At 38.7% G+C, this 25,674-nt stretch overlaps 1 protein-coding gene across 9 annotated transcripts in view; it reads right to left on the minus strand.

Annotated features, from left to right (window-relative positions):
- The window catches only part of APP (amyloid beta precursor protein), a 262,776-nt gene that overhangs the window by 69,064 nt on the left and 168,038 nt on the right, over positions 1 to 25,674 (minus strand). For all 9 annotated transcript variants that reach the window (XM_072806644.1, XM_072806643.1, XM_072806642.1 and 6 more), the window contains 3 exons: positions 18,859 to 18,992; positions 13,171 to 13,245; positions 12,315 to 12,473 (listed from right to left, as the gene is read on the minus strand). In XM_072806644.1, the coding sequence (XP_072662745.1) occupies positions 12,315 to 12,473; positions 13,171 to 13,245; positions 18,859 to 18,992 (368 nt within the window). The remainder of the gene's footprint in view (positions 1 to 12,314; positions 12,474 to 13,170; positions 13,246 to 18,858; positions 18,993 to 25,674) is intronic.

Below are 25,674 nucleotides of genomic sequence, written 5' to 3' on the forward strand. Positions count from 1 at the left end.
CCTTTCCCTAAAAAAGATGATATTTTTTTTTTTTTAATTTTTATTTATGATAGTCACAGAGAGAGAGAGAGAGAGAGGCAGAGACACAGGCAGAGGGAGAAGCAGGCTCCATGCACAGGGAGCCCGACGTGGGACTTGATCCCGGGTCTCCAGGATCGCGCCCTGGGCCAAAGGCAGGCGCCAAACCGCTACGCCACTCAGGGATCCCTAAAAGATGATATTTAAAAAAATTAATTTACCCTGTTCTCAAATGTATTGCTTTTCACTTTTTTTTTTTTTTAAGATTTTTGGTTGACAGAAAGTGAGCACAAGCAGGGGAGTGACAGGCAGAGAGAGAGGGAGAAGCAGATTCCCTGTTGAGCAGGGAGCCCAATGTGGGCTTCGATCCCAGGACTCTGGGACCCTGGGATCATAACCTGAGCAGAAAGCACACGTGTAAATGCTTAACCAACTGAGCCACCCAGGTACCCTGTTTGTTTGTTTTTTAAATACAATTTCACATTTTGTGTTCCTGGACTTGGGGTCAATCACATACTTTTAACAGATATCAATGCCATTCATGTCTGAATGTGTAGCTTTTTATTCCACAGTGGAAGGTATATAAAAACAACTAATTGGCCCTACTGTTCCATTCTGTGGCTTTATGCTTGATTTGGAAATCCTGCATCTTATCATAATAGACACTTGGGTCTTAAACCATTTCCTGATGAGAGGGAATGATATGTCATGAGCCCTTAACAGCCCTGAGTGTACTCCCACCAAAGAGGAGGAAATAAATGAGTGACTTTATGAGGAGCGCCCTAACCTTTCCAAGTCACTAGGGACTTATTCAAAAAGCCTTCTTTTGGAGCATTAAATTGTATCCCAGTGGTTTCCAATCCTATAACCAGGAAAGTTAATCATCTATCAAGAAAATACAAATATCTCCTGTATTCACAAACAAACCATTATTTTTACAGTTCTACATCTTGGATTTCAAGAGATCTTGTTGTTATTTTCTTAAGCTTTAATTTATTTGAGAGACAGAGAGCATGAGAAAGAGCATGAGTGGGGGATGGGGGGCAGAGGGAAAGGGAGAAGCAGACTCCCCACTGAAAAGGGAGCTCCATGCAGGGGCTGGATGCCAGGACCCTGGGATCATGACCTGAGCCAAAAGCAACCACTTAACAGACTGAGCCACACAGGTGCCCCAGATTTCAAGAAATCTTAAGCATGTAAATGTAAAATGTATACAGTTTCCATGCAGGTTTTAAGGAAACACTCTTAAGAGTTAAACCTTTTTCTGCTTGAGATGGTGTCAGGTTTATTTTGCCACTTGGGCCCTCAGAATTTCAGCATTTCACATGTACCCCCAGTTTTAAGAAGAATCTAGAGGGGAAAAAAGACATTCACCTAAGTGTCTAAAGGAATCTTTGGATCATAGCAGTGTTTGTCTTTAAAGCTGGTAGTTGAACTAAATTTTTAAAGTTCACTGCAAAATTCATCGACATTTCTTTCTTCAGAAGAGCACATACATGGTTTCTGTAGCTTAAAGAGAGTATAAGAAGGCAAATGACAATTCTATGCCAAGTAGAACAGTAGAGTCTTGACGAAGTGACTGAGGAAAGAGCATTTATTCTTGTGTCTGCCCGCATTCAGGGTCTCTCAAGGTCTGATAACAAAGAGCCGTTAGATGACACCCCTTCTCAACCAACCAGGTAATGGCTTTGGCTCTGGCCTTGTGCTGTAATAGAACATGATGGCTCCCAGGAAAACAGAAATCATCATCCCATTCCTTCCCTCCTCCATAGGGAAACAGACAACTTCCTAATATGGACTTGGCAACAGAACCTCCATTGAATTCCATCCTAAGGGCATCTTCTAGACTGTCTTTTCTTAGGGAGGAAGGTATGTTACTACTTCACAATCTCATTTCAACCTTTGCTTAATCCTTTTTTTCTAATGTGGCTAACAAAAGCTAGAACAATCCTAATTGTGAAAGAGTCGAATAAGTAACCCCAATTTGCAAATGAAGGAGGAAGAAATCCTTTTTAATTAAGTCGCTTATTCCGTGTGTTAGGTTATGTAGATGACAAACCTGGGAATTAAAGACAGGTGCTGAAATCTACTATAAAATATAGGAACTAAGGGTGCTTTTTATTGTCACTCACAGTTTAGTGACCTGCTGTCAAATCTGGTGGGCTTCGTATAGTTTTTTTTTTTTTTTCCAGGATATTTTGTTAGCTCTCAGAAAGAACTGATTTGGGGTACCGTGACCTCATAAGGAATATATACTTGGTCTCTTTTTCCCAATCCTTTGACACAGAGCTCCTAAAACTCTTGTCATTTCCTGAGTGACACGGGTGACAGGAGCATCTTTTGTCAGAATATTCAGTCTTCATCCTTTCACCCCTGGTTCCTGTCACAAGAGCCTTTGGACACTTGAAGTGATAAAGAGTTGTCTCTGGTAGGCTAGCCCAGTGACTCTGAGAGGGTGGTGGCTGGAACTTTCAGCCTCATCCTCTGTCCTCCAGGGAGGGGAGAGGGACTAGAGATTGAATTCAGTCACTAGTGACCAGGGATTTAATCAGTCATGCCTACCTAATGAAACTCCCATAAAAAAACCCCTTACCATGGGGTTCAGGACAGCTTCCCAGCTGGTGAACACAACGAGGTCACAAAGAGGGCCGGCAAGCTCCACACCCCTTCCCTCATACCTGGCCCCATGTATTGCTCCCATCTGGCTATTCCTGGTTGTGTCCCTTACAGTAAGTTGCTAATGATAAATAAAGCACTAACCTGAGTTCTGTGAGTTGTACTAGTAAATTATCAAACCCAAGGAGAGGGTCGTGGGAACCTCTGATTCATGGCTGGTTGGTCAGAAGGAAAAATGTGAGTGAAAATATCTGACACGTGGGATTGGAGTCTGAAATAGGACACCCAAGCCCTTTACCAGTAGGGCCTATTACAACGATGGTTGTTAGTGTCAGAAGCAGTCAAAGTTTGGGAAAAGCCTCACCCCTTTGGTGTCAGAATACCGAGAGCAGAGTCACACAGACAACAGCTGAAAATCAGTGGAGAGCGCATACAGAACTGAAGTTCAGGACCTGACCCAAACCCCAGGATCAACACTTCTGGACCAACTACAGCATGCACTGGATACAGAACTTAGATCAACCAAACTGAGGGCAAAGGGCCAGAAATTCTCTGGACTTGCATGGCAGGTCTTCAACTCTTGCTCAGTCAAGCAGTGAATCACATCGAAGCTCTTAATGATGAACAGATTAAGAAAACCCAGAAGGCAAACCCCACAGAAGTACAGAAGAAACCATAAACAAGGGATGCTTAGAAGTATACCACAGACCTTTGCAAAGATTTGTCAAATGGTCTCATCACCTGACAAATGCCAACTGTGATACAGTCTTGACTTTTTAGAAGAGAGTTACAATATGTTCTAATTTTGCATATTCATACTTGCATTTTGGCATTTTTACTTCCCACATCCTCTAACTGGTTACACCATGCTCAAACATATGTATATTTATATTTAAATTTCATCCTTTCCTCATACTCTCGCCAACCACAGCACCTTGACCTAGGGGAAACATTAATGTGAAGAAACTGGAGACAAAGCTTATATAAATAATGCAACTTAGGATCTTTGAACTAATCAGTGGATGAGCTTCACAAAATGAGTGAACTCTCTGAAAACCATGTGTAATTCTGTGTGTGTGCATACGTGTTTCTAGAAGAAGATCCCTCGTTGCTATCTGTTCTACATATAATGCCTAAAATGCCCAGCAGGTTAAGGGCAGGTACAGGTAATGACCTCTGGATCCTTAAATAATGTGCTTTTATGCATTTGTCTAAAAAATAAAATATTTATGTTTTCATAGTGGGTTTTGATTTTGAAGGATAAAATGAAAACAGATATCCACATATAAATCTGTAAATGCAACCTATGTTGGAATGAGAAAGGACATCCCAGTGCTGTATGTTTTGACTATGAGTCTGATGAGGAGCTGTTCTGACTTCAAAGGCTGTGATGAAGCAGGGCTCTGCTGTGGAGGGAATCTGGTGATGAATGTGGACTCAGAGGCTCAGGACAGCTTTCAAGATAATGCCTTTCCTACATATTTCATAATTTTCTTCCTTTTATAAAAAAAGATTTTTGTTAAGAAGACTTTATTTATTCATGAGAGACATACACAAGAGAGAGGCAGAGACATAGCAGGGGGAGAAGCAGGCTCTTTGCGAGGAGCCTGATGCAGGACTTGATCCCAGCATCCTGGGATCACGACCTGAGCCAAAGGCAGGCACTCAACCACTGAGCCACCCAGGTACCCTATTTTTTATTTTTAGAGAGAGAAAGAGCATGCAAGAGAGCATGGGATGGGAGAGGCAGAGGGAAAGAGAGAATCTCAAGCAGACTCTCCACTGAGTGCAAAGCCTGATGCAGGGCTTGACTTCATGACCTGAGCCAAAATCAAGAGTTGGATGCTTAACTGACTGAGCCACCCAGGCACCCCCATACTTCATAATTTTCTATTTACTTTAATTCAATTAAAAATGAGAAGTGCTAGTATCTCTAGTTATATACTTCCCATTGGGTCTTTAGAAGATCTGTCTATTGAGCCTGGTAAAGAGTCAAAGCAAGGTAAGGAGGTCATATTGAGAGGCTTTACTGAAACAGCATACAAACCACTCAGCATAGTCTATAGAATTTTGTTCACTGAATGCTAATTCTCCTGTTTTCCTTTCCACCCATTTGTTACTGGGTCTGTCCTTAAAAGCTCTCAAGTCAATGTCTTTTTTCACTCACCAATTTTTATAGATCTCATCTAAAAATAAATAAATGAATGATGAATGCATGAGTAGTAAATATATAAGGTATAAGATGACTATTTACATTTCTTCAAGGTGATTTTCAACCTTGCAGTCTTTTAGCATTTAAGTACACTCGGGTCAGGTCTACAAAATTTTTGTTATATTAAAAGTTTGAGGGAAGAATGTATTAAACATCCTGGGACTCATCTGTCTCAGTGCTTTCAATATTAAAAACTAGGTAAGTACTTTTTAACTTATTTACCATCCACTATATTGAGGTACAGATGTACCGTATTTACCTTGGCATGTAGATACATGCTCTCTACATATGTTCTCTAAATGTTCACAATTCTTTGTTGGCCCGAAGTCATCAGTAGAAAATGAAGACTTGAAGGAGATGGGCAGTTTTCAATATCACATGAAAACTTATACAATGGCCAAGTTAACCACCTCAATTCTGCACCCATTAGTTTTTTTTTTTTTTTTTTAATTTTTTTTTTTAATTTTATTTATTTATGATAGTCACAGAGAGAGAGAGAGGCAGAGACACAGGCAGAGGGAGAAGCAGGCTCCATGCACCGGGAGCCTGACGTGGGACTCGATCCCGGGTCTCCAGGATCGCGCCCTGGGCCAAAGGCAGGCGCCAAACCGCTGCGCCACCCAGGGATCCCACCCATTAGTTTTTTTAAAAGATTTTTATTTTTTTATTTTTGTGTGAAAGAGACAAGCAGAAGGTGGGGGAGGGGCAGAGGGAGAAGCCTCTGTGTAGAGCAGGGAGCCTTTTGCAGAACTTGATCCCAGGACTCTGGGATCATGGCCTGAGCTGAAGGCAGACGCTTAACTCACTGAGCCACCCAGGTGCCCACATCCATTAATTTCCGTCCTTTATTTCTCCAATGATTTTGCTGCTGCTTATTGAACATTTCTTGCCTTGCCATTAGAATGTATGCACCAAATCTCCACCTAGGGACAAAATCATGTTCTGAGCTCTAAGAAAGTAAGAAGTCATGTGTGATAAGAAATCTCACAAATCATTACTTTAATGTTCTACCAAAGAAAGCTATGTGGCAATTTTCCAGAATCTCAGAAAAAACTTAACATTTGGCCAAACTAATCAGAAATGAGAAAGGAAAGAGTGCTGGTGTTAAAGAAAGTGCCCATTTTTTTCTTCCTCCTCAACTGAATGTTGAGAATCTGAATGTGAGGCATCAGATATTAAGCATGAAAACTAATTTCAGTGTGGAAAAGATGGCTGCAATCACGAGACGCTGGTGAAAAAAACAACACAATACCACTGGCATATGAACAAGACAGACAGACTTGAAAACATTTCCTAATTCTCATTACCACATAGAAAATGCTGGAGTTATTATGGTTGGGGGCACCCGGGTGGCTCAGTCAGTTAACCAGCCTGCTTGAGTCTCTCTCTCTCTCTCTCTCTCTCAAAAATAAATATATATATAAAAAAAAAGTCGCAGTCAGGATAATAAAGATGTTGTCTAATGGGAGATTTAGAATAAGTATCTGTTGGGGTGGCCCGGGTGGCTCAGTGGTTTAGCGCCGCCTTCAGCCAAGGGCCTGATCCTGGAGACCCGGGATCGAGTCCCACGTCAGGCTCCCTGCATGGAGCCTGCTTCTCCCTCTGCCTGTGTCTCTGCCCCTCTCTCTCTCTCTGTGTGTGTGTGTGTCTGTGTCTGTCATGAATAAATAAATAAAATCTTAAAAAGAAATAGAATAAGTATCTGTAAAGACACCAAAAATCTCAGAATTACAAAGAAAGCTTTTGTTACTCATCTCTCATCTTTTAACACATTTCAGTTCTAATTAGGAGCTCCTGAGTTTTTTCAGACCTACGCCTACCATGGGAAGCTTTATTTTAAACAGAAATTCCTATCTAGCCTTTAGTTCAACTGTACAAGAGCTTGCTTAAGGCTAACTGCTCTTCAGATTGCAGATAATTTTGCAGAGTCAGGCAATATCATTGTCTTCTCTCCATCTAAGAAGTAGAATCCTGACAGTTACAAAAAGGAAGGCTCAGATCAGATTTACCTCATCTTTCATGAGGCCACAAGTTACCTGATAGGAGCTCCGAGAAAGTAAGAAGTCAAAAGCATAGGTAGATGCCTGATTGTTAAATAATGACAATTTTGTTTTAGGTTGTACTTGGTTTGGTAGTGAGCCAAGTGTGATGGAAGAGTAATCATGTGTGATGCAACTCTGGAGAGGAATTTCACATTTCTGGGTGGGGGAAGGATAACTTTCCTTAAAGGAAACTTTAAGGAAAGTGAAAAAGTTAAAAGGGCTGGTCCTTAGAAGAGTCATTAGCCCTCCACAGATTAAGAGTTTATCCTGAGTGCAAAGACCAAACTATTCCTGAGGAAGAAACAACTGTTTTATTTGTCATAATACTGGAAGTTTTTGGATATTGTAAAATTCTAAGTATAATTCAAACAATGCATTTTAGATAGGCTATTTACTGGATCAGCCAGCCAGCAGGCACATAATTCTTGAAAGAGGAATTTTAGAACATAAAGGACAGACACAGGGACTCACAAATGAAATTCATAGTACAGCAAAGAATTCTAGCTGCACAAAAACACCATCACATAATACATCCATGCTCAGGTTGAAAAATGCAGATAAAATTATGGATTAAATCTGAGCCCAGAAAGACTGGAAATAATCCATGTTGTTTCAGACTCCTATGTGGCAAAGGCTGGGGTTAGTAGAATATGGTCAGGGTTAATGGGATAGCTATTTTAAAGGTGCTATCAGCTGTAGAAACCACAGGAAAAAACTTGACTACATCATTTCCTCATATTTGACTAACATTTACTGAATATTTCACATTTTACACGCGCTGTGTTAAGTATGATGGAGATCTCCGAAAAATTTGTTTGTGGCTCCAATATTCCTCAGACAGTAACTGGCACAAATGATTTTTGTTTTTGATTTTTCAGCAATACAGAAAAGTTCTTAAAAAGGGACTTAGAATTTTCTTGTGTTTTTCCAAAGTTCAGAGCTAAGGCCATGTCAAGCTATGCGTTAAAATAAACACTCAAAATAAAATTTAAATAAAACACTTATTATTAACTTCACAAAAATGGCAGGTAATGCCAGGAGTGTAGGCTCATGATTATCCAGCCCCAGTTTTTATTACATGGGAGAGGTTTATGCATTTCTAGGTAAAAATGTGATAGACTTCTTGGATCAATCAACAACAATCTGACTTTTTTTAAGATTTTATTTTTTTATTTGAGAGAGACAGAGAGAGAGAGACAGAGAACAAGTGGGGAGAGAGGCAGAGAGAGAAGCAGACTCCCTGCTGAGCAGGGAGCCCAATGTGGGGCTTGCTTGCTTGCTTGATCCCAGGACCCTGGGATCATGACCTGAGCTGAAGGCAGACACTTAACTTACCAAGCTACCCTGATGTCCCTGATTTTTTTTTTTTAAGATTTTATTTATTTATTCATGAGAGACACACGCACAGAGGCAGAGACACAGGCAGAGGGAGAAGCTGCAGGGAGCCTGATGTGGGACTCGATCAGAATCACGACCTGAGCCAAAGGCAGACGCTCAACCTCTAAGCCACCCAGGTGCCCTGATTTTCTTTTTTATGGCAAAATAGTTCTCCCTAATCCAGTCTTTAATTTTTATTTCAAATAGGCATGATGTTTAATTCTACATGAAGACACTGACAGGCCCAGAACAAGCACAATTATGACCAGTCTGAATCGATCTCCTTTGGGAACACAGGAAGCTCTGGGAAACATTCTTTTCATCACTCTTTCCTATGACGGCAGATGGGGTGGAATTGAAGGTTCTGAATGTGTATTTGTTTGTGAAGGAATTCTTTCAGTTCTCATCTTCTATTTAGCTCTATCGATGTCCACATAGCAAAGACCCTACTTTGGAGATTGAACTTTCACATGTGATAATCCACTAAATGTCACCAATTAAGATTCTGGGCTCAACACCTACACCCCTCTGCCCTGCCCTGGCAAACGATCCCAATGGTCCTGACCCCAAAATCGAGTCCTCTAGAAAAAGAGAGTAACCAAGGAACTTTTTCTCCAAATGCATGTAAACAGAATTTTTACTGTGCAGTGCTAAAACAGAGATTTTTTTTTTTCTGAATAGAAAATGAAAATGTTAATGTGATATTCTTTTTCAAAAGCTTTTTGTTCAGAGAGGAAGCGTGGTCTAGTAAGAGGGCACTGTGGTGGTCAACTGTGATTCGCAGCTCCACTGTGTCCATTAACCAGCATAGCAGTGTCACCCTGGACCAGACACTCGATCTCAGTGATGTCATTGGTGGAACAGGGTCAATCCTGTTTCACCATCTATGAGAGTACCGGAAGCTCTTAGGGTTCCTCGGAGCTTCCTGTGCTGTAATGTCAGCATAAAAAGAAAAATCAAAATGTGAGGAATCAATGTAATTGGGTGGCTTTTTGGTTTAGTTACGTAATATATGCAAACTGCTCCTTTTTAGCAAGATGGGAGTAATGAGAATCAGATTTACTCGACTGCTTGTCATAACCTGTCTGTAAGAACTATGTTTTGGATGATGGGTGGTGAACACTGTGAAAGAGGAAACGAATGAGACGAACCCTACAACTCTTCAAGCTTGTCATTTTGAGTTTCTAGGCTGTTGCTCCAGGTGCAGGAGCCCAGCTGGAGCCTGGTGGACTGTCACAGTTAAGACGGTCAAGTCAGAATCTAGGGGGATGAGAGCTGCCAGCAGTCACAGGAGAGTGTTGGGAAGGACAGAGTTGCCCAGATTTGCATGTAATGCCCCTGTTGAGATAGTAGCTGAGTAATTATCAGGGTATGCAAGTAAAATAATCCAAATGAGGCCATGGGGAGAAAAAATACATTCAAAAGGATTAGAGGCAACCGTGCCTGGTATTTATACAGGTCAGAAAGAGGACTTGTTTCCACTATCCAGATGGGAAAACAGTATTCTGGATTATTCAAGAGGATCCTAACCTCCTACTGGAGAACCAGGAGCCATCAACTGATAACTGCTCTGATCCCACCTAACAAGTCTTTTTTTTTTTTTTTTTTTTTTTCCCACCTAACAAGTCTTAAAAGCAAAACCCAAAAAGGATCAAACTATTTCTGAGTAATTCAAAAACACTGCAGAACAAAGGTAAGAACAGAGGTATACAAAAGTATCTAGCACTCAACAAGGTAAAGTTCATGATGTCTGACAGCCAATAAAAAAGTACTAGGTATGAAATGATGAAGGAGCATATATAATGAAAAAAAATCAAAATTGATCCAAAGCTGATGCAGATCTTAGAGGTGGCAACCCAAGATAGTAAAAGTTACTATACATAATGCATTCCATAGGTTCAAAAACTTAAGAAACAGAGTAAATGAAAACAACAAACAAAAACCAGACTAAACTTCTAGATATGAAATGTATGAGATGAAAAATAAGCATGATGTGATTAATGGCTGATTGATATACATCATAATCAAATTACTTGAAACTGGTGATAAAGAGAAAATCTTCAGAGCAGTTAGATTAAACAAAAAAGGGGAGGGCTGCCTGGGTGGTTCAGCTGGTTAAGCAACTGACTCTTGATTTCTACTCAGGTCATGATCTCAGGGTCATGAGATCAAGCCCTGTATTGGGCTCTGTGCTGGGTGTGGAGGTTGCTTAAGATTCTCTCTCTCCCTCTGTTCACTCGCCCCTGTCAATAATAATAATAATAATAATAACAATAATAATAATAATAGGATATATTATTTACAGAGATAAAGGATATAAGCATTCATGTGGGAAACAACAAAAATAAGGCAATGGAACATCATTAAAGTAGCTGAAGAAGAAAATTTCATCTGAAAATTCTATACCCAGCAAAAATGTCTTTCAAAAACAAAGGTGAAATAAAGATCTTTTCAGGTAACACCACCCAAGCAAAAGAATTCTTCACCAATCTACATGCATTAAAAAAAAAACTTTTTAAAGAAGTCCTCTGGGTAGAAGGAAAAGGATTCCATATGGATCTACACGAAGAATAAAGAACACCAGGGGAAATGGTAAATATTTTTCTTACTATGTAAAACTCTGTAAAAAACTATTTAAAAGAAAATTAACAATATTGTAGAATGCAAAAAGTATGACAACAACAGCCCAGACTGGGAAAGAAGAAATGGAAGAGTTTGAGTATGAGGTTCTTGTAATATATGTGAAGTGGCATAGTATCACTTGTACTGGTATAATATTGTGAAGTGTTAGAAAAATTTTCTAAAATCCTAAGGAAAACACTAAAATAGCAAAAAAAGAGTTAACACTAAAAACCTTACAAAGGGCACAGAAGAAAATCCTAAAAAACATTCTGTTGGTGCAAAAGTTGTAAAAAAAAAAAAAAAAAAAAAAAGCAGCAGCAAAAGGGGACAAAGAACAGATGGAACAAATAGGAAACACAGCCAGATGACAGACTTAGGTATAACTATATCAATAACTTCATGCAATGGTCTTCTCGATTAAAAGGCAAGATTCAACCATATGACGCCTATAAGAAATGCACCTCAAATATAAAGACAGATAGGTTAAGCATAAGTATAAGGATGAAAAATGATATGCTATGGTAATATTAATCAAAACAAAGCTGAAATAGCTTTAATATTAGACACAGTAACTTCAGAGCAAAAAATATTACCAGGAAGAAGGAGGCATTTCATAATGATATGAGGAGGTATGAGGGTAAAGGAGGACACAACCGCTCCCAATGTTTGTGTGCTTAAAAACAAAGCCTCAAAATACAAAAAGCAAAACCTGATAGCACCACATTAGAAAATGTCAGAGATTTTAATATCTTTTGCTCAATAACGGATAGAACGAATGGACGTAACACACACACACACTCGTGCTCAGCAGGTTTCTTATGTCCAAAGTAAAATCTCCCATGAAACCTCATTGAGGAGATCTGCTTGCATTGCTTGGTAAGCCTTTCTGGGCATTCACTGCTGAAAGTCTCAAATAAAGCCTCTTGATCCCTCCTGACATAAGCTGACACCATGACTGACGAGGGCTTCCCTCCAGAGGATATGGCTGCTGCTCTGAGCAGGAAACTTGAGTTCTAGTTCCTATTATTACATTAAAAATCCTTAGAACTTGGTCACATCTCAACTTTTCATGACTCTCAGTTATAGTTCATTAGATAGGGAAATGGGGCTTTGGTTCTAAGTGAGTCCTGCCAGCTTTCATAGTTTCCTGACTTCAGCTGTCCCATGAAATGTCACCATCCCAGGTGTGTCAACTTGGGTCAGGTCTCGCATTCTGAGTCACTGGGGAGCCTGTCTGACTGCTCTGTGGAAGGGTGTGAGTGTCATTGATGCTCAGATGACCTCATGCAGGCAGCCACCCCATGACCCCCTAACCTTCAAGACAAGATGAGCTGAGGGGCTCATAATACTTAGATTTCTTTCTCATGGCCTCCTGTCTGTGCTGTGTCTAAAAGGGAGTTGTGGAAGGAAGCCTGGGGGTGACCTACCCGGGGTGGGACCGCTTGCAGAGCAGTGATGTAATTCTCCAGAGCCAGGCGGCGGCGGTCATTGAGCATGGCTTCCACTCGGGCCATGTGCGTCTCCACCAGCTGCTGCCTCTCATTGGCTGCTTCTTGTTCCAGAGACTCCACCTTCTCCTGGAAATGCTGCCATGGCAAATACAAACACGTGTCAATCGGGAGCCCAACGAATAGGATGGGCTAATTCAAGGATTTCCAAAGGGCATCATATTTCATTTTACTAAAAGATTTATAGTCTTTCCAACATTTTGAGTAATTCAGCATGTTTTATGGGTTTCCTCCCTTTCTTGTACTCCATCCTAAACCTGATTGCTCACTGTAAATCATGATTTTATATGGCCCCCGAAGACCGATTTGACTAGCCATAACATAGGATAAATTTCTGTGCTCTTAAAACTCTAAATTCCATTACAAATTGAAAAAAAAAATTCTCTTTTACTCAAAGTCCTTGAATTTCAGAAAATGACCATGAGAATCTCACTGTTTACTTTTAGGTAGTTTTGAGAAAAGAGTTCCCAGCACAAATTCTAATCATGATGTAATTTTTGCCTGGGGAAGAAGTAGCAGCAGATTTTGACAACCAAAAAGACATATTTTTGATAAAGAACAGAGTGCATGGAACAATGTACGTTTTATGGAAATGAATTATAACTTGAGCTAATTAAAAGCAAATACAAGGAAAGGTTTAAGAAATGGAATTACTGGACAATGATAAGCCATAGTCCAGATTGACTGGAATATGAACAATCACCCAGAAGGTTCCAGAGATGCTGGAAAATTTGTAGGCCTATGCTGCCTGGCAGAGAACCGGCCTGGGTTTTACCTGAATAACTGCTTTCTTGTCGGCCTTAGGCAAGTTCTTGGCTTGTCGTTCTGCCTCTTCCCATTCTCGCATGACCTATAAAATGAGAAAACACTGGAATTTAATACAGTCAGTTCTTTTTTTCCAATTTATATTTAATGAGAGATTATTTTCTTTCTGTATTTGACATTTTAAACATTTCAAAAGCTGATCACATTCCAGTCCTATCTCCAAACTATTTTTATTTGACCTCCCTTAGATGGAAATCATCTATCATAACAGCATATTAAACATAAATGCTCACACTTATTGGAAGAATGTGGCGCTTTGAAACAAAGTTGGTCCTTTTTTCTATTCCTCAGAAATGGCTGAAAGCCATTTTGTTTGATGTGCACAAATGTCAACGATTCAGAGCCACACACACACGTATATGTACATATATATATATAGAACAAGGATTTCCACCATTAAATTGAACACATTAGTTTTAATCTTTTGTGAAAGTAAGTTATAAAATTTCAAACTGTGTATTTTTTTTTTTAAGATTTTATTTATTCATGAGAAACAGAGAGTGGCAGAAACACAAGCAGAGGGGGAAGCAGGCTCCTCATAGGGAGCCTGATATGGGACTCAATCCCAGGACCTTGGGATCACAACCTGAGCCAAAGGCAGATGCTCAACCACTAAGCCAACCAGGTGCCCCTCAAACTGCGTATTTTTCAAACAGTAAAGCGAGGGAAGGCAAGAACATTTTATACATGTGTACACATGCCATGAACATACTATCAAAAAAGTAGTATATAATGGAGGAAGGAAAAAAGATTTCCTTCGTCAGAAATCCTCAGATCCACCCCACTGATGGGTAATGAGGGACTTTTGCTCACCAGTCCCCATCATGAACAGCAAAGAATACCCTAAGTACCTCTAGAAATTCCAAGACAATACACATGATAATGTTCTGAGTGTAGCAAAACATATTTTTGGCAAGTTATGCTAATTTAGTAACCAGGCTAATCTGTGTGGTAGGAGAAGAAAGTTTCCTCTTCTCATCCTTGCAGTTTACCCAGGATTACCCTGAGACAGGTTCATTCACTGACCTGAATGCAAAGTCTGCAGCTGTGCATGTTGTTGAAATGAAATGATACTAGATTCTTAACCACCTATGGCTGCTTTCCCTTTCCTGTGTACTCCTTGCTATCAAGCTGAGCTTTTTAAGTGCAACTCATAACTGAGCCAGATAAAATAAAGAAATGACAGATGAAGTGAGCAGTGTAATGGTCTACTGGCAGATGTGTACTTGCACACTTTGAGACATCCAAGGCATAAGAGAACCTGATTTCTGTACTACAAGAGTATATTATTTATAGATATTTATTTGTAAGGAATCGATTTTTCTGACATTCTTCAAAATAAAAAAAAAAGAGACTTGGAATAAAAAACTATTGATAGATAATTTCAATGGGATAATAATCACAGAAAATCACCATGTGGGTTTTTATTTAGGTATTTTATTATCTACTAGCATTAATTTGCTGTACAGGATACATAGAATACAAGACTAGCTTCCTCGTGCTGGTTTTTTTTTTTTTTTTTTTTTTTTTAATTATGGAGAGTAAAGAATGGAGTGTATTTTCTACCATACTTGAAGAGCACATAAAAACCAAAAAAGGTCACAACAAAATTGTAACAAAGCCCCACTGCTGTGAATAAGAACAGAATACAAAAGAAACGAAACATAGTATCCTGGACGCTTTAGTGTCTGCAGGAGTTCATGAAGGGCACCTGTATGGAGGGGGTCACTGAAGACTACCGCTGCCTTATGGATGAGATAAGGCTTGCAATAAAAATATTTCAATTTCCTGCTCTGAGAATGTTCACAGTGGCAGTACTTTACCATGAACTCTTCAGGCAAGGAATCTCAAAATTAGTTTGAGAAAGAAGCCAAATGTCTTACTGGAATGTGAAAACTGATTTCCTTATTATCTTTGCATTTTACCATCCCACCTTGCACATTCAGAACCTGGCCTATAAACTTTGAGCTGGGGAGACACATGGAACACTTAGAGAGATTTTTTTGTCTAATGACTTGAAAATAAACATGATTATAATAGGAAATCAAATGTGATTTTCAGAGCAATTCAACAATATCCTCTAGCCTCACAAATAAAACAATTCACTGATACCATCACACTAGGCCTATTTAATGCAAGATAAACACATACCACACTATAGGCTCAACATCTCTCTGAACAATGGCTACCAATTAGCCACAATGGCCCCATAATAGATAACATTACAGCAGATCTCCTAGGTAGCAGACCCTGTATTAAGTGCTTTACAAAATCTGTGAGATTAGTCATAGGGATCTTCATTTTATGGACCAGGTTAAGTTATCTGCTCAAGGTCATGGAGGAAAAAAAAAATGGAGAAGGAAGGATATAAACCAAGATCTTTGTGGCTTTAAAGACCATGCTTTTATGTCCTATGGCCCAATTTGCTATTATAAAATATAAAAATCACATATACATTATATATAATTTATATGCTTATATATCCATGTAAATAATTATATGAATATGTACTCATATTTATCTATAAATATATAATTCTGTATATAATTTTATATAAGCCATATATAATCATATACAATTATTCAATGGAAAATCAATAGGTGAGCTAAGTTTCTTTATATTTGGTAACAGGATAAGGACAGTTCCTAAGATGTTGATGCTTATCTTGAAAATAACAAATTTAATAATTTTTTTTCATTTGACTTTTCAACTGTAAAATGAAAATTATGGATATATTACAACTGTTAAATTCATAACTAATATATATATAATTATTATAGGACATAGAAATATATTATTAAAGACTATTCAGAATTGTATATTTGCTAGACACTATTCAAAACATGGCAACAGAAATCTACAAGATTAGTTATCATGACACCCAACAACCAAATACCAAAACCCCCAAATGCCAGAACTAACAAACCCCAAAACCCAAATCTCTGCATTTATAAGAAAACAAATAGTAACAAAAATTACAATAAAAGTCAATTAAAATGCTCAGGTTGCTCCAGATATTCTTGTAAAGCAATCTCCTATTGCATGAACAAAACTATCAGTATCATTGAATTTATAGATCTTCAAAGACTTGGCTATTTCATGTAGAGAAAATGACAACTAATACATAGAGATTTAAGAGGCAGGCAGGCAAGTTCAAAGGCAAATAGTCTTCAGAATCCAGTACCACAGATTATGAAGATAAATGTTAATCTCAGGCATCTCTTTCCTGTGACCACTAGAATTAGCAGACCACATTCTCTGCTCTAGGATAACATCTCTTAAGTTATCTCAGATACAGTGAATAAAAAGATGAAGAAACCTCGTAAAGATATGTATGAACTAAGTCATGGGTTAAGTAGATGTGCTAAACTAACACTAAATTGCTATTCTGGAGAGATCTAGACTATCTGAAACTGACACGTATATCAAAAAAATCACTAATAAGTCACTTGGCACTGGAGATGCCAGGTGGACCTTTCAGTGTTTTTTTATTATTATTATTATTATTATTATTATTATTATTATTATTTTAATGGACTTAATTGCCTCTGAAATGGAATTTGCAGCCAGTGAGAAGGCTCAAAAAGCTTCAGAAGCAAACAGTGAGATAGGATTTAAGTTTAAAAGATGCTGTTTCAGTGGCAATAAATATGACTCAAAGTCATCCTATGCTTCCCTAACAGTGATTATATACAGCATGTGTTTTTCCTAATGAAAGATCCTGTTTTTCAGAAGAATTGCCTTCAGGTGAAACCTCACTATTCCACTTTCCCAAGCTTTCTAGTTCAACTTGCTTTTTTAGGTTTTCCTCATGGCCAACAACTATAACTGCACATTTTATTCCAGAGCCAAAGTATTTTAACTTCTCTGTACCCCCACTTGTTATTACTCCAAAATAGATTCAAGCATTATGGTCACTCATCTTAAAAAATAAAAAGTAATTGTGTTGTATCTTTCTAGATACATTAGCAGTTCTGAGTTCTGTTTTAAAATACAGGTTTTATTAAAAAATAAAAAAATAAAAATAAATAAACCGGTTTTAGTATATTTAGCTATGGGGAGGTCAATAGGATATAGACGTATCAATAGGAGATAGATGGCATTGAAAAGATTATTATTCACACATAGTTCTCAAGAAGAGAGACAGCTAAATTTGGCTAGTTTGAACAATTCTGGTAGGCTCTGGGGTATAGGGGCTGTCCCTAGATATCTGGTACCTAGCCCTGAAGTGAGCAGAGCAGGTGGATAGTGGGTCAGAGTGTAAGAGACAGATAAAGACCATATTTGGGGGTTTGGGGCTTTGGAGAGGTTGGTTTGACTATGAAAGGTGTGCCTGAAGGCCAGTCATTTGAAACCTCTAGGAACTGGCTAATTTTGGGAGGGGCTGTCTTTCTAGAGTTGGTTAAGGCCTCAGTTGTCAAAACAACAGAAAATATAAAAAATTAAAACCCATAATTAATGTGATCTTTTAAAGACTTTCTGTGAGCTTAGAGAATATATGGCAGACTAATCCATGAATCCTATTTAAGGTCTATTACAAAAACTTGCATTTGTGCTAAAAATTACGAAATCAGCAATGCTTTGATATTTACCACAGAATATTAACACTAAAAAAAGGAATGGTTGACTTTGACCCGAGAGTTTTCCTCATTCACTCATTTATGTTTCCTTAAACTTTTCCTTTTGTTTTTTTCACTCTGAATTGTAGTCTACAAGTTAGGCAGTGACTGGTAAGAAGTGTTGATATATATTTGTGGAAGGAAGGAAGGAAGGAAGGATCTGAAAAAAGGGCTAAAATCAGTATTATTTATTTTTAATAAATATGATACCCAGCACCTGGTATAGACATATCAGAAATTGTAGTTGATATTATTAGATATAAATTAGCCAGGTTTTGAACAAATTTTTCAAATTGTTTCATAAAGAAATCTGCTAAAAAAGAAAACAACCCCAAAAACAAAACAAAACAACCCGAACCCAAAACAAAAGCCAGGGTTTTTTCATGCATTGTACCAAGAGCGAGAAAGCTTCTAGTTACAAATGCCATCTTTTGCGTTTCTTATATTGCTTTGTTCTAGAGTGGGAAGCCACAGTCTCGAACCACTGTTGTATTATTGATCGTTTATGAAAAAGATAATGTGATCATTATGATTCAATACTGCTTTTAAGTTCCTATGGCCCCATGAATTAGCTTTGGAAGAAATGTGAGGTTCAAAGTCATAATACTTTGGCACCTAATAAAAAATATTCATCTTTACTGCAGATCATTTTATGGAATTTTAATTTACAACATCATGGTTACAGGGCTACCTGTAATAAAAATATTATACACAGAATAATAAAACCAGAGAGAATGTTGCAGATATAATTTGTGCTTATAAAATCCTGCTATACTTAGTGTAATTGCATCTCTCCTAGGTGGTATGCTCAAGGATTCTAAAAACCCCAAGCTGATAAACATGGAGCAAATGTTTTAAACTAAGACCTTACGTCTTTAAGGATCTGGATAAAATTAAAGAGCCCTCCCATCCCTAGGCATTCATCAATCATAGGGCCCCTAGGCAGACTCAGAGGCAGAGGCCAAGTTCAGATTTCCCCTTTATTGTTAATAATCTAAGGGATGAAGAAGTCCCATTACCTGGGACATTCGCTCGCGGTGCTTGGCTTCCAGCCTCTCTTTGGCTTTCTGGAAATGGGCATGTTCATTCTCATCTCCAGGTGTCTCAAGATACTTGTCAACGGCATCGGGGGTGCTGGCTGCTGTTGTAGGAACTATAAAGTAAAAAGAAGGAGGTTTGAGAAGAGAAACAACATCTAATCATTTCAAAGAAAGCCATATTTTCCATTTACTACAGAACAAAGAATTTAGTAGAGCAGCACATACAGGTTAATGCTGTTTAAGAGAACACCATGAGACATTTCACAGCACGGTACAAATGTTTCACCCCTTCCAAGTTGAGGATGAAAGAAAATCTATAGAACAGTCCATTTTGTGATTATATTTAAAATTCTTTACAAAACAAGCATGCACAGAGCAGTGCTTAATAGAGACATTTTATCCCAAATCCCTATGCCTTGCTAAACTAACTTTTATAATCTTGAAAGTAAGATATGTTATCAATATCGCATCCTGTGATTCTTAAACCAAAGAAATCTCAAAATCAGTATACTGCTGAATAACCACACAACAAAGTAAAGGTAAATTCTACGCTATGTATTTCTGATAGCTTGATTTCAGAGCCACCTTTTGTGAGAAAGTGTTTGAAATACTACCCAAAACCGTGTAAATATCAATAAATACATTTCTGAAATCACACCTTTCTGCCATCACAAAATTTGACAATAGTCGGCCCATTTCATTACACTAGTTGTCAAAAAGAAAGTGATTTCTATTTTGAATTCAACTAAAACTGCTAAGCAATATGACTGAGTTGCAACATATACTGCTAAATTATGTGGAAACATAAATATCCATAAAATTGAAGTGTACTATAAAACAAAAATATTTTTACTCCTGAGCCAAGTGAATTGTAATGGCCTATATAAGCAGTTTTCCAAAAGATTAATAATGATTAGTGAGAATTCAGAGCATTTCTGAGCTTACAAGAAAAAAAGAAAGACAGGAAAAGAAAAAAGATTTTGATGTAGAGTAGATTACATTCAGCCCAAACTGTGAAATTAGGTGTTTTCACTATGTTTTCAGGGCAAATCAAATTAAGCGTTTTACTCAAAAGCTTATTCAAATATCACCAACGTTCTAAGTATTTTTCCTACTGATTTTATCTAACTATGGACTACTATATTTATCTAATTATGGACTACTATATTTGAGATAGAATATCCCAAAGAGGACTTAAATGAGACGTATTTATGGATAAATCATTTTGAAATTAAATTCTAAGATGTCTTTTGTACATGCTTTGAGGAAAAAAATCGCCTGGAATCTTCACACTCCAAAGGCTTCAAGATCAGAACCAAAGCCAGAGCCTTTTGTGTTATGTAATTAAATAATATCTTTAATTTTATCTTTAATTTTAAAGAGAAATATTTGTTCAGATTTCTTCCCTTCTTTAATCTGTTTAATGGTTATTTAAAAAATATATGAGCAGTTTAGGTATCTACACAGATGTTGCTTCAAGTGGAAGGAAGGAGGTAGAGCATATTCCTGGGATTATTTTTCAGAATACTTGTGTGTTCACCCCTCTGCCTCCACCAAGTCAACAGGTCTGGGACTGGCACAGGGCAGACATTAAAAAGCATCTGCCCCCATCTTCTGTGTGGCAGATGAGTGACAATGTATTTGAGCAGCAAAAAGGTTGGAAAAGTGGCATAACATGAGCCATCTGTGTCCCTGTTTCTTTATGTATCAGGCCAGCATACCAGGCACCCTGGGAAAAAGAGAGGCTACTCCATGCGTTAGGGTGGTACACATGGTCCTCCACGTTACTGCTCTTCTCTTTTCCTTTGCTTGTCACATGTCATTCCAATCTTGGAGCTTATGCAGCCACTGAAAAAATTAGCTACTTTTATTTAGAACTGGACTATGAAATACCACCTACAGGAGAAGTAATAGATGTTTTTCTATAAGATCTTCGGTATATAACACACATAAAGGCCCACAAATGATTGGAAATGAGTCCTTAATTTTTAAGACCAGGAAATAATTTTCAATTTAAAATCCTTTTTTGTAAAAAAAAGGGAATCAAAGCCTAGTATTTTTCTGCATAAATTCAAGCAAATCAATATGCAAGTATATTTAACTTCATCAATGTTCCCCACTTGAAATGGAAGTGATGTTTAGCATTTTAAATTTGTTTCCTGTGGTTTTCATCATTTTTTCATCTTTGCTGGTACAGCTTAAAGGAGAACAAGTTAAAAGTTCTCTTGGTTAAAAGTTCTTTTGGTGTAGTGAAATCTGGTAGGATGACAAAATTAGGCAGACCATATTTTATATTTTGAACAAATGAAAATGTAGAGATGTTTGGGGTTCTTTTCATTGATGGAGATGGCCATCCAGCTGTTAAGTGTCATAGCCATGACACAGCATCCTCTTTGAAAACTGGAATTACAAAAGCTACCAAATAAGTAGGAAAGTTCTCCACCCAACTTTTATGGTTGGCAAATTGTATGGTTTTCTCCAACTCTTATGATATGCAGACACTGCGTACTGTTTTATGGAAAGGAGATAAACACTGAAATCTGAGTCATAAAATCTCATTAGTCTTTGTTAAAATGTAGCTTTGTAATATTAAGAATAAAAGAATATCAGAGAAATGAGCATGCAAGGTATATTTAATAGGATTAAGAATATTCCAAGTATTAAAACTTTTTAGGTACGTGGAAATAAATACAAATACTGTATTACTGATTTATTCCATTTAATCCAATATTTCTCTTCGAGTAAATCCTTGTAAGCGGCCTTGTTATTGCCTTTCGTCGAAGACTTTAAAGGAAGCCGTCTCTCTTTTAATCTTTAATTCAAGCATTTTAGCTGTTCATACTAACGCTCCATCTCAATTAGCATGAAATTTTCCTGCATTCGTACCGACCAAGCAAATCAGATCACTGTCCAGTCAAAGATAGAAGAATGATGGTACATCTTGATATCTGAAAAGGAATTTAATATTTCATTATCACTCCCCTGCAGCTGGTAGGGAGGAAGGGAAGAACCTTTTAAGGAGGAATTATGTACAGAAAGCTCGGCTTCTGTTTCTCTAATATTTCTGCCTCTTAAAGATATGACCACACCAGGAACAGCTGCTATGCTGTGATGAAGTCCATGGTCGGCAGGACGCATGATAACGAGGATAGTGGCAGTGGTAGGACACCTGTGGCCCTCTGTCTGTACCCTTTCAAGGTGCTTCCTGTGGGAAGGGAGTGGGTATGTTCCAGAGCACAAGGGAATGGGAAGCTGTTTATCGTGGGTCATTTAAAACACAGGTCATTTTAACAACAAAGTCTAGAAACAAGCTGGCCTCAGGAGGGTTTACTTTGTTGTGCTTTTTTTAAGCTAGCATATGACAGTTCATCCTGTCCAGAGACGTCTGAGGCTCCTTAGAAGCTGTGATCTCGGCTCACATTTCTAAGTTGGCCAAATTTATCAGCCTCCACTGTACTAGGTGCTTCCCTTGCATCCTCGTGTAAGATGAAGGGAGAGGGAAAAATTGCCCCATTACATTTATTGTGCATTTGACATAATTCCTCATATCCCTAACCCACAAACAAATCTGAATTTGGGATTAGGTAAACCATGAAAAGGCTTATGAAGTTTAATATTTAGAGCAGAAAAGGGCTAATCCCTCGCAAAGTATTTGCTTTTGTTAATGAACAACATGAACTGGCAAAAAAACATGCTTTGCTATGATACCTGTCAACCTATTTTCTATCAAACAGCTAGCTGTCCCTGCCCTGAATGCTATCTGGCAAGTGACCTCTACCCAGTGTTCAGAAGGAGGAGGGTTATGAGACAGGGGTCAGGCAAAAGATCGCACGGAGCATGGACCTAGATGATCGTTTGGCCTTTGGCCCCCGCTCAGATGCCCTCATTTACGCCTTCTGCAAGGAAGCTTACCGGATACATGCCCCTTTCAGAAAACCAGACTCAAAATTCAAGATTAAACACCTCTAGCTCTGGGTTTTAACCTCTCGTCATTAGCAGCACGGCAGCATCACATGCGTGGGCTTTTAACTTTCCAAATGACCTTCATATTGGTTGTCTTTGTTTAGTTAACATAACAGCTGTAAAATATGGTAGGACATACCTTTCAATACTGAGAATGGGTATCAAAGTGTAATACCGAACAAAAACAAATGCTACAGAAGAGCAGCTCCAACTCCTAGCACATTACTGCCTCAAGGTGAACATTCCAGTTCCAAAAATTCAGTGCTATTCTGGACAACTAATATTTTTCACAGAAGCTTCATCCTTGCTTTTCTGCAACCCAGGGAGGTCAGAGGTATCTGAAAAGCTGAGATGGCTTCTTGGATGTACCATGTGCCCGTATATTCCTTTATTCCTCTGTTTAACAGGTATTACAACCCATACCAAAAGTAAGACACATGGGAGAAACCAATGAGTAGAACAAAGACCCCTGTGGCATTATATTCTAGTGAGAGAAGCAATCACCTCAAAAAAAAAAAAAAAAAGTCACATTGTTAGAATGTGATCTGTATTATGGAGAAAAAGAAAACTAGAGCAGGGCTGGGAAGAGTTAGGAGCGCGGGCGAGAGGCCAGGCTGGTCTAACTGAGAAGGTGTGTAACACAAAGAGATGAAGCCCCACTTCCCTGTCACCTGCTGGAGGAATGTAGCAGGTAGCCTCAGAAACAAGCACAAAGGCACTGAGAGGGGAGTGTGCGTGGAAAATTCTAGGACAAGCAAGGTCAGGGTGGCCAGAGCCGAAGGAGCAAGGGAGAGAGGAAGGAAATAAAGGACAGATCAGGTAAAGGCTGTAAGAAGCAATGCAAGTTGTTTTGAGGAAAGGAAAGATCTGATAGGATGCTTTAAAAGGGTCACTGTCGGGCAGCCTGGGTGGCTCAGTGGTTTAGTGCCGCCTTCAGGCCAGGGCCTGATCCTGGAGACCCGGGATTGAGTCCCACATTGGGCTCCCTGCATGGGGCCTGCTTCTCCCTCTGCCTGTGTCTCTGTCTCTCTCTCTCTCTCATGAATAAATAAAATCTTAAAAAAAAAAATCTTAAAGTCCGTTTTTTTTTTTTTTTTTAAATGGGATGCCTGGGTGGCTTAGCAGTTGAGCGTCTGCCTTCAACTCGGGGCTTGATCCCAGAGTACAGAGATCAGGGATTGAGTCCCACATCGGGCGCCCTGCAGGGAGCCTGCTTCTCCTTCTGCCTATGTCTCTGCCTCTCTCTGTGTGTGTCTCTCATAGATAAATAAATAAAATATTAAAAAAAATAAATAAAATAAAAGGGTCACTGTCTGCTAAGGGACAATGGGGAAGAAGAGGGTGAGGGGTGATGGTGGAAGGCTCCCTTCCCTTCTCCCCAGACTTCAGACAAATCACAGATTCGCTTCTCTCTCATCCACAAAATGCTTATTACCTAAACCAGATACCAAGGGAGAAATTCTTTTCAAGTGTGTGAGGGCCCATTTCAGTTTTAACAATTTGGCACTAATGTATGTTGCAACATTTCCACCTCATGTTGCAATCTTAGTACCTGTCATAGCCTGCCCCCTGCCCCTTTTTTTGGTGGGTGGATGGGGCACACATCTTTGTTTCGGTGTATTTTAATTTTTATTTATTTTATTTTGGGGGGTAGACAGATGGCACTGTGGGGGGGGGGTGGTGAGGGGGAGAGAGGGAGAATCCCAAGCAGGCTCCACACCCAGCTCGGAGCCCCATGTGGGGGCTTGATCTCATAACCCTGAGATCTCGACCCGAGCCAAAAATCAAGAGTCAGACACACAACGGACTGAGCCACCCAGGCACCCCACTGCTTTCAGTTTATTAATGACCCCTGGTGCTGCACCCAATGTTCCTGTACACAAAGTACACCACCATTACTGGGGACATGATGCCAACACAACATTTCCATTCAGCATTTCCCTGAGAAAACTTTCTAAATTTTAGGAAAAGTTACTTCAAAACAAGGTGAGAACTGGTATCATCAGAATGCAGTAGAAACTGCTCCCCTTGCCCTTTTGGAGGACCTCTCTATCTGAGACATGATCAAATTCAGCTAATAAATCAAAGCTTATGCCACATTTTTAGACCATTTCAGTTCTGACTGTAGAATCACTACAGAGTGATACTTTCATACCAGATGCAATAATGTGGAGTCGAAACACTACAGACATCATGAAAAACTGCCCCTGTCATCCTGATATTGGCTTATTTCCTTAATTTCTAGGAGACACATAATTTTATAGACAAGAAGGGCTCAGGATACAAAAGGAGCAAGAACCCCACCTTCAAACAGTAACAACCCCGACTATCTACATCAGACCACAAGGCTGAATGTTTCCCCAAACAGAAGCCCATGAATGGCATTTAGTCCATATACTAATGCTAACAAGAAAATCTGCTTAGTCTCCTTTCATCCGGAGTCAGGCAATTTATCAATGAAGATGAAAGTAAATTAAGACCTATACCAGTAATTGCTTTATCATTGAAAATGCTATTTTATACACAGCTGGCAACAGTGTGACTTCAAATGGTTATGATTTATATGAGAGGTGGTAATGAGGATAAGTCACAAACAGGTAAAATATAAACCTATAAAGAAGGATTTTAAGTGCAAATTTAATTTCAAAACAAGGCAGAGCTTGCAGACGGAGATCCTGATTTTAATGAAAAGGTAAAAAAAAAAAAGTCTTTTCATTTCTCTAATTCCAAAATTACTAAAATCCCTAACACGTTCTAAACTCATATATTAAAAAAATAAATAAATAAACTCAAATATTCATCACACCCAAGTCCAAGTTAGAGGAGCCACCT

The sequence above is a fragment of the Canis lupus genome, chromosome 30, assembly GCF_048164855.1.
Source record: "Canis lupus baileyi chromosome 30, mCanLup2.hap1, whole genome shotgun sequence".
In the NCBI taxonomy this organism is placed as follows: Eukaryota; Metazoa; Chordata; class Mammalia; order Carnivora; family Canidae; genus Canis; species Canis lupus.